The 10,300-nt window shown below is 43.2% G+C and overlaps 1 protein-coding gene across 1 annotated transcript in view; it reads left to right on the top strand.

The window, feature by feature from the left end:
* PXK (PX domain containing serine/threonine kinase like) overlaps positions 1 to 10,300 on the top strand; it is a 72,861-nt gene that overhangs the window by 41,792 nt on the left and 20,769 nt on the right. Inside the window, 8 exon segments of the mRNA XM_040628627.1 lie at positions 1 to 40; positions 588 to 661; positions 1,400 to 1,474; positions 4,318 to 4,422; positions 4,986 to 5,087; positions 6,441 to 6,602; positions 7,039 to 7,156; positions 8,412 to 8,490. The exon segment at positions 1 to 40 is cut by the window's left edge and continues 18 nt beyond it. Of these exon segments, the coding sequence (XP_040484561.1) occupies positions 1 to 40; positions 588 to 661; positions 1,400 to 1,474; positions 4,318 to 4,422; positions 4,986 to 5,087; positions 6,441 to 6,602; positions 7,039 to 7,156; positions 8,412 to 8,490 (755 nt within the window).

Raw genomic sequence — 10,300 nt, 5'->3', positions numbered from 1 at the left:
GAACCAAAGTGGGAGGTGGTAGAACCATTGAAAGACATAGGTGAGAAACTGACGCATGCCTGGTCTGTCCAAACAGACCACAGAACTGGACTCTCTGTCACGCTTTCCTATCTGTAGCCCAAGAAAGCTCTTCAGTGCAGGTGATTTCTTCTTCTTTTTGCCTTCCTACTGCTTGAAGACGCAGTCCGTAACTTGTATACTTAATGAATCTCGGGTAAAGTACCCCCTGGAGAGTCAGGGGGTAGTAATGTGTACTTTCGGAACCATCCATCATTATTCTTCGTCTCTCTTTCTCACTACACCTCAACTGAAGTGCCCGTTTTCCTGTTCCCGTGAATAGTTTCTTTGTTTGCAGTTGTTGTGTTTTTTATGGGTTTTTTTCGTTTTGGGGTTTTGTTTTGTTTTGTTTTGTTTTTCTTAAGTGCAGTCTTTCCCATGTCAATATTATCAGGTTCTGTTTTTACTGGTGCCTGTATTGCTATGGATAAGATTGCCAATCTTAATTTTTTTAATCACTTAGTTGATGAAACTTCTATCTATTGGTGTAAAAATGATTTGCTGTGACTACATCTCTGCTTTTATGGCAGGTTGGAGGATAAGGAAGAAATATTTTTTGATGAAGATTAAAAATCAGCCAAAGGAACGGCTAGTGTTAAGCTGGGTAAGCTGGTTTTTTGCTTCAGTCTCCTTTCATGGACTTGAGATGGGTTTATGAAAGCAGATATTGAAAAAAGATAATTAAGAAATTGTATGTGCTTCTGAGTGATGTTGTAAAGGCCTCTTCAGCCCCACATCAAAGGAGAGTCATTTTGAGTCACTTCGCTTATTCATTTGGTTATATCCATATGATTGTATTTGATCAACTAGTAAACATCTGGAAAGAAACAGGAACAGTTTAACATAGTTCTGGAACCTCTTTAGGATTGGCAGTTTTGCAGTTTGTTTTAAAGAAGAAATACTTGGGCATTACTTTATGTTACCTCTCATTTCAGGCCTTCTAGTGGTTTGGCTAATGGAATTTGATAAAAGCATAGTTTTTGGCTTTTTTAAAATCTTTTTTTTTGTTTTTGTTTTTTTAATTCTAGGTAGTTAACATACAGTGCAATAATGGTTTCTGGAGTAGCATTCACTGATTCATCACTTACACACAACACCCGGTGCTCATAATAACAAGTGCCCTCCTTAATACCCATGACCCAAGAGTGTCGTTAAGTCCTGGTATTTATACGTTTGCATTCTGCCTCTCCAGAAAAGCCTTGAGGCAGCAAGACTTTGTGTGGCTCTCATCTTTGGTTTACAGTCATATATTTGGACAAATGATAAAAAAGGAAAGGTTTACAAGGAATTTTGATTTTGATAATTTAAAGCAACACCCTGATATTTTCCCCCATGTTTTCAGGCTGACCTTGGTCCCGACAAGTATCTGTCAGATAAAGATTTTCAGTGTCTAATCAAACTTCTGCCTTCCTGTTTGGTAAGTACAAGCCCATCTATTCTTTTTCTTTTTTTTCCTATTTTAGTTTTAAGTAATCTCTACACCCAACGTGAGGCTCAAATGCACAACTCCAACATCAGGAGTCATATGCTCTACTGACTGAGCCAGCCAGGCGCCCCAAGCCCTTCTATCATTCTAGGTCCTGATGAGAGGTTAAGAGTGTTTCCTTGTAGGTGACCATAGACAGAAGAGCCAGAAATAGTCTGTAGGCTCAAGAGCATGGAGGGGTGCAGTGGATTTCAGTTCACACTGAAATTGCTCAGGGCTGCTCCGTAGTTCAGAGGCCGTGTAAGTGGCGTTCAGGACATCGGCACAGCCCATGAAACTTGATGATTTAAATGCTTACATGTGTTTTCAGCAAATATCCGAGTAGGAAAGCACCCACTTTGTTCTCAGTGAGGATGTTTCTTCTATCCGTGGAGTTGAAAAATCGGTTTCTCACCCGAGAAGACAGAACTAATATGGATTTAGACAAGCTAGGTGAGGGAAGGCACAAAGAGCCCTTTTGCTGTCCGAGTCACTCTTCTCACAGGCCAACTAGTTGGCCTTTAGGAGTGCCTGGCATTATTTATGCTAATGTACAGTTCTGATCCAAGGCCTGTAGTGGAAAGAACCACATCAATATATTTCAGAATATATGCAGAATGTCTTCAGGAAAAGACTAATCTGGCCGGAAAAGGGAGTTAGTATTGATGTTCTTTATCTGTGGTCTGCACAAGGATACAGGACCCTAGAATGAGTCATTCATGAGCACAATTATGCTGACCTGTCCAGCTGGGTTGGCAGATTCATTTTTGAAGATAGAGTGTCTTGTCAAGCTAGCAAAACCAAGCTTTTAATGAGGTGTGCAGTGTAGCCAAGAAGAATGCTGTGGTCTTTGTGTGTGATTAGTTGTGTGACATAGGCTCTCAGCATTCAATTCCAAATTTCCTTTAATGGTTGTGCTTTTTAAAAAAGAAGGTAGTGCAGATCAGTGGTGTGTATTAATTGTAGAAAAGTCAGAAAACATGGACAAGCAAAAATGAGAAAATGAAACTCACCTGTAATCCCAGCCAACCAGGAGTATGAACCAAAATGTTTAGTTGTTGCTTTTCTAGAACTTTATGTGGTTATTTTTGAAAAATTATACACATATTGTTTTAAAACCTGATTTTTTGGTTAATGGTACACCATGCACATCTTTTATGTTGAATAAATATAGTATAATATCATTATTACTGGCTGCATAGAATTATCATTGGCTGTACTTCAGTTTATTCAACTAATCTTCTACAAGACATTTGGACCACTTCCAGTTTTTTGTTCTTTTTTTTTTTTTTTTAAAGATTTTATTTATTTATTCGACAGAGATAGAGACAGCCAGCGAGAGAGGGAACACAGGCAGGGGGAGTGGGAGAGGAAGAAGCAGGCTCATAGCGGAGGAGCCTGATGTGGGGCTCGATCCCATAACTCCAGGATCACGCCCTGAGCCGAAGGCAGACGCTTAACCGCTGTGCCACCCAGGCGCCCCTGTTCTTATTTAAAAAGAAAAAGAGCCACAGGCTAAATATTTGTGCCCATCCTTAATTTATTTTCATCAAATAAGTAACAAGAATTAATAAGGGAGATATTTTGAGACTGTGTAAATGTCCTGTTCTTATCAAAGCTCCACTAGGTTTAGCTTCACTGAGATTTTCCAACAACCCCATCATTCCTCTTATGTTTATCAGTTGGCATTGTACTGTAAGGAAGAGCTTCCTAGTCTCTCTTCTTTGTCTATTTATATCAGTTTGAACTCAAGGATTTTTATTTTATTCATTGGGTTCCTTTTTGGGGTGATGAAAGTGTTCTAAAACTAGATTGTGTGGTAGTTTGTACAGCTCCATATATATGAAAACCATTGAATTGTACACTACAAATAGGTGAATTATGATGGTATATGAATTATATTGTACTAAGCTGTTACAGTATCAACAGCAGTCATTTTGATGTGGTGGTCAGAAGAAGCTTCATGATCAAGGACTATATTTTCCTGGACACACCCTTCCATCCCCCAACCCACTCAACCCCTGCCCTCCCAAACCTTTGCCCAGCTCACGTCCTGTGGGTTTAAATTTTAATGGTACTCATTTGAGCAAATGGACATTGTAATACCTGCCTGAAGCCAGTTGGTTCATGTAACCAAAATTCCAGGTCATATGAGGACTTTCAGCCATTAAATAATTTGTCTTACTGTCCACCCCCACTTGGTTGACGTCAATGACCCCACCTCAGGAAGACACTGAATCATCATACTGCACCCTGCAAAAGAAGGACGGGAAGATTCATGCTAGCTGCTTTGGATAAGGGCCAAGATGCCAAAAGATGCTGCTTTTTTGCTTTTCTGGCTTTTACGCTCCCTGGCTTGGCACCAAACAGCAGCGTGAAATGTTAGGCAATGCTGTGAATGGAGACGCATTTATCCTGGTCCTCACTTGGCTGTGCTAGGTTTGGCTGTATTCTTTACCAGTGTACAGAGGCAGAATATGAAAACCGTTGTCCCCCAGACTTGTGCCTGAGCTCAGAGCATGTGCATCCCCAGACAGATGCCTTCACGGGGAGAGCTCACCATGCCAGTTGTCTGTGTCCCTTTGTCAGTATAGTGTATGTTCCTTCTGTCTCCTGAAGAACGACATGCTAGTTGATTATCTGATAAGAAAATGCCACATGTTCAGGGAACATCCCCACATTTATGTGCAACTAAACTGCTGAGATGGTGCTTAACTCTGTATAACCAGATTCTTGATCTCAAAGGACCCAGATGCTGATGCGAATAAATGTGAATTTCTTTTTTGTTTTGGCAGCACCCTTATATATTTCGGGTCACCTTTGCCACAGCTAATGAGTCCTCTGCATTGCTTATTAGGATGTTTAATGAAAAAGGAACTTTGAAGGACCTGATCTACAAGGTACTCGTGGTGCAAGTTCATGGTCATAAAGAAGTTCTCAATCCCTTCAGAACCTCTTGCAGATACTTGATCCCTAAGATTCCGGAAGTTAGGCCCTGAGGGTTTTATTTTAAGTTTGATTTGATTTGGAATTTATTTTGATTTTAGCAGTAAAACTACCGAGTCTTGTTAAAGAGCATTCCTTTCCCCAAATGAAAGAAGGTTGAACAGGTAATGATTATGTCCATTACCATTATAGGCTGCTCTCTTAGGTCAGTTTTAAAGTTTGTGTCTTTCACTTAACAAAACAATACTGAACTATCTCAGTAAAGTTGGAAAACAAGACTTTGGGGTCTGCTAAGGCCAAGACCAGGCCCATCTGCACTGGAACAGAGAAAGGATGGAACTCGGGTCAGCCTCTTTCTATTAACTGTACAGAGTCTTGTAATTTAAAAACCCACATCCCACGAGCTGACCTCATCTGCCACCCCCAGCTGCTTAGAGTCCTGCCTGTTCGAGGAGGCTACATGTGGAATTCAGACCCTCTGCTGCTTTCTTAATATCCTCTTTGTGCTTTTCCAAAGGCAAAACCAAAAGACCCATTTCTAAAGAAGTACTGCAACCCTAAGAAGATTCAGGGCCTTGAACTCCAGCAAATAAAAACATACGGGCGGCAAATATTAGAGGTAAGAGATATTTAATATTTACTTAGGTTGCACTGGAATTTCATCCAGATTACAGTATTCTTTTGGGAAAGTTCTTGGGCAATATCCAAAAAAGTTTAAATTGTCTGATTGCTAATAAACTGATGGCATTGTTCTATTTTATCCCAAAAAGCAAATATTTGAGACTAAGGCAGCCGATTCAGATCTACAAAATTCCAAAAGCTTAGCTATTGGAATTTAGTGTCTGATTTTTAAGAACTTCACTGTGCAGTACCAACTTTTGTGTCATGTTTGGTTGATCTTTATCTTTGTGCCAGGATTGTTGATTTTGTAATGTCAGTACATAACCATATGGCTCCCTTGCAGAAGTGTAATTAGCATGAAAAGCCTTTCCCATATCACTTTCTAGAGCCTTGTTCTCCAGGCTTCTTGGATTGAGCAACCCTATCAGTGAAAACAATTTAAGCATAACCCCCCTCAAAGTTGTATATATAACTAGTATATGCATGCACTACTATTAATATATGTTGTGTATTATAAGTTCAGTTAGGAAAAAAGGAGATTTTTTTTTTTAAAGTAGGCTCCACACCCCATGTGGATTCCAACACAGGGCTTGAACTCGTGACACTGAGATCAAGACCTGAGCTGAAATCGAGAGCCGGACACTTAACCGACTGAGCCACCCAGGCATCCCGGAAAGAAGGAGATTAAAAACAAATAGAAAAAGAAGTTGTCATATTTTCTTCCAGCCTGCAGTACGTTGTCCTGGGCACCCCCTTTGGCTAGCACTGCTCTAGTTCATGAGGTCATTATGGGTGTATCTCCAGGCATCTCTCTTGCTGGGTGAGCCACCGTTTATTAAATGGCAGCTGAAAAGTTTGCTGCTTTCTGTGGGAGCCTGTCATGTGTTCCTATTAATAAATAGCCCAATATATTCTGAGAAGAGATTGGCCTAGGGATGTTTTTAGTTAAACCCCTTTTCCTGAACAACGGCTGATGCCTTGACATGATAGCTTTACTCATCTGTGTGGGAGGGTCAAGACTTTGGCCTGAAAAGAGCTGGCCTGTTGAGATCAGAAAGTGCTTGAAGTCGAGCTTTTTGGCATCCGAGCTGTTAACCCCAAGCAGGTGCAGGCTGCTCCTCTGTTCTTTGTAAATGAGGGAGCTTGGCGTTGCATCTCACAGCTGGAAAGCATTCACCATCACCCCCTTTTTCCAAAGAAATGGATGGAGGTGGCATTTTTCTTTAGGAATCTCCTCAGTGACCTGTTTGGTTTTGTTTCAAAATACATTGACTTAAAAAACTAAGTTTAACCTATTTCATAGCTGAATGAGTTGGGGGGGGAAATGTAACCTATACATAATTTTTAATAGGTACTGAAGTTTCTGCATGACAAGGGATTCCCTTATGGGCATCTTCACGCCTCCAATGTGATGCTAGATGGTGACACTTGCCGGCTGCTAGACCTTGAGAATTCCTTATTGGGCCTTCCTTCCTTCTACCGATCCTATTTCTCACAATTCAGGAAAATCAACGTAAGTTGCTAGAAGTAACGAAAACAGCAAGTTCATTTTTAGGTGTAACTAATCCCTGTGGCAGGACCCATGATCTGCCCATGTAAGAAATATGCACTAAGCAGTGAAAGGTACAGGCAGGATAGGCCATGCATATTGGCTCTGTTCTCCCACAGAGCATCACTCTATATTTAAGAGCCTCATTGAAATGGTAGATGGGACAAGGAGGAATGTAGAATCACTGACTAGAAAATAGTGGAGAGTAGGACCAAGACCTTGGGTCAGAGCAGTGCCTTGTGAGCTTTTGCAGAAGGCCCTGGAGTTGTGTTTTCACTGCCAGTTATGGCTGGGGTTGCCCCTGGGCCATGTTTTTCTCTGGAAGCTTAGGGAAGGAGCACTGGGATTCCCAAAGCTAAACTGAAGGATAACCATGCTGCCGCTCTCTTGTCTTCCACAGACATTGGAAAGTGTGGATGTCCACTGCTTTGGCCACTTACTGTATGAAATGACTTACGGACGACCGCCAGATTCAGTGCCTGTAGATTCCTTCCCTCCTGCACCGTCTATGGCTGTGGGTCAGTATGGGGTTTGGAGGAGTCTTCTGGGCCCTGGTAGTCTGCAGAGCTACTCACCCCCTTTCCAGAGTCCAGGAAGGACCCAGAGGACGTTGCCATGCTCCATAGCCAGCCAAATCCAATTTAGAAGTAAATCAGGTCTGAGCAATTTATTTAAATTCACTTCACTAAAAATTCAGACGGCTTGTCCATTTGTCAGGCTATCTGAAACCACAGGAGACGTATTATAACTGCGTTCGAATTTCGGGAGCAGGAGGTTGTAAAGAGAGGTCTGGCCAGACCGAGTCTGATATAGAAGCAGGAGCCAGGAGCAGGCAAATTGAAGCCAGCCTTTTGACTCGGGTAGGTGTCAAAGGCCAGACCAAGGCTGGAGTGGGACCTGCAAGGAACAAGAGCCATGGGCCGGCCATCTGGTAGATAAGAGGCTGGCAGGCCGAGAGCGAGGAAAGGTAGGCTAGAGTACAGACACCTGGCAGATTGGATGCAGGTGTTCTTCCAGCATTACTCAGGGGACTGAGGAGGGCCGGGCGACAGGCGGGAGGCACCTTTGGGAGAGAGACGTAGGGACTGATGCAGACTCATCCAGGAGCCTTTCATCCCCTCCACAGCCAGCTCAGAACTCATCGTTAGAGCACCGAGAGGGGAGGGCAGGGTAGCTCTTGGACCACCGAGCCTCGGAGGTGTGCAAGCTAACCCTCCACCAAGTGCTAGTTTTGTGCCAAATGAGGTGGTTCAAGAGTACAGGCCCTGAGACTACTTTGTGTTGAGTTCGGACAGCTGAAACTGAACAGTGACCTGTGAGTGGAAAAATGTGGCTGCTTTTGTTTATATCATGCAGGGTGTTGGATGATGAGATATCAACAGTTGGCATTTTGTGTGCTGGTTTTGATTAAAAAGCAGGCAAGCAGCAAAATGTCTTTCGAGTTCAGAATTTTCTGTATAGTGTTTACTTCTCTTTTACGAGAGCAAACACTTTTATGAATGATATCTGGAATCCTTCCTCCAATTATCTTAGAAATATATTTAGCTTTCTGTCAGCATGTGGTTTCTGAACCATTTATTTTGAGTCATCGGTAACATGGTGTTGCCAACATTCCCCTTCCCCATGTATGCCATCTGTCTGTGCGTGAAGAGTTTTGACACCGTCCTGATCAGCCTGCAGACAGTTGTTGCAAAGTGGTGTCAAACTTTTCATCACCAAGTGGATTTGCCAGCATGTTCTGTGGAACTAAAATGTGTATCTGTTCATTTCAAGTGGCCGTGTTGGAGTCTACGCTGTCTTGTGAAGCCTGTAAAAATGGCATGCCTACCGTCTCCCGGCTCTTACAGATGCCGTAAGTCAATCACACGCCTTGGTTGTCACCCTCCTAACTGTGTAGAACGCCGGACCACTGAGCCAGGTGCCTGTGCCATGGTAGAGACTCAGGTGTGGTCCTGGCAGAGTTGAAGTGACATGCTTGCTGTGGGTCACTTACAGCATGATATCGTGACCTCTCCGCTACCGTGGTCTGACTGCTGATGTCCGCATCTTCCTGTGTGTCTCTTGCTGTCCACGTTAGTTAGTGTCATGTGCGTGTACACGTGTCCCCCCCGCCCCCGTCCCTGCTTAGGACATTCTGACGGAGGGCCTGCTCAAGCGCTGTCCTTCATGGCCCTGTTTCCGCGCACCAGCTGGCCCTCAGCCATGGGTGGTTCTGCCCTCTAGGAGGAGGGTAATGTGTTTCTGACCTCCCGTGCACTCGTTTGTTCCTTTGCTCCTTGGGTCACATGGATTACACATCTGACATACCAGGCGTTGTGCTCGAGGCTTGGAGTGCAGAAGACATTCTCCCTTAAACTGGGTGATGACTAGTTCAAGACTGTTGTAATAGTGCTGCAGGGTCTTTCCTCCAGCTGTGTCCTCTGTCTGTTCTTGGAGAGGGCAGCAGGGTGGTTAAGAAGGGTGCGTCTGAGGTTAGACAGACCTGGGGGTGGACCCAGCCTCACCACTTCTATCTGGGTGACCTTGGGCAGGTTTCCTGCATCTGGAAGTGGAGGCTCCTTATCTGGGAAATGGGGATGGTAATAGGCCCCACCGGAGAGGGTTGTTGGGAAGATTGAATGAGACGGTTCCTGGTGAAGTGCCAGGTACTTAACAAGTGCTTATCGAATGTTAGTTGTGATGAGTATTGATTAGCTTGTATTTTGTGAGCATCACGTGCCATGTGGCGCACCCCGTGTGTTGTCTGTACCAGCTTGTTGTATAACAGATGTACTCAGGAAAGCTTGAATGCATACAGCCAGAGCTCAGAGGAGGTCCGTGTGTTTAGAGAGGGTCCTAGGCTCTGTAGAAACCCTGCAGAGCCGCCCCAGACCCTGCCCCGTGGATGTGACATTTCAAAGTTTGACTGACACTGGTGTGTCCCTCTCCCAAGTAGCCACCATTAACAACAATGTGAATATGGAAGAATAGACCCAATTAAGGAAATGAAACAATTTTCACAGAAACTTTTAAAAGAAAATGCATTTGTAGTTAGGGAACAGCCTGGATCCCCGTTGATGTAGTTGGGTTTGCATTTGCAGCCCCCACGTTCCAGACCTCTTCCATTCTCCTTCCAGCCTTCCAAGTCAAAGGGAATCCACAGTGTTTTTTCCTCACTGAAGTCTTTATACCCTGCGGCCTTGAGAAGAACTTGAAGAGGCGTGAACTATGTTCAGTTAAAATGCGTTTTGTGGAAGTAAATGGGCCTGTGCCCTTGACGGGGAGAGTTCTGTCTCCACCTCCAGAACCGCCCAGGGAACACTGTGGAGAAAAGTTAACTGTCATTTCTACTTGTGAAGTATTTTCTGTTTTTTAAAAAGGGGGACTCCTCAATGCAAGACTCCCACATAGCCATGTGGGCACTGCCCAAGTAACCATTTAAATTCTCCAAACTGTCTTAGCCAGAGTAGTCCAGAATTCCTCATGCTGTTGTTTTTAGTAACATAATTTTTGAAGAGAAAATTGATATACTCTAAAAGCTGCTTTAAAAAAAAAAAAAGAATACAAGAAACACTTCTCAGAGGAAGATTATTTTCTTGTTAGATTCCAATCAGAACAGTTTCTTTCTATTTACACATTTGTATTTTACTGAGCTCTAGAATGAATTTTTTAAAGATTTATTT

Source organism: Ursus maritimus, unplaced genomic scaffold (assembly GCF_017311325.1).
Source record: "Ursus maritimus isolate PB19 unplaced genomic scaffold, ASM1731132v1 scaffold_14, whole genome shotgun sequence".
Taxonomy (NCBI): domain Eukaryota; kingdom Metazoa; phylum Chordata; class Mammalia; order Carnivora; family Ursidae; genus Ursus; species Ursus maritimus.
This window is presented reverse-complemented; position numbering and strand designations above follow the sequence as displayed.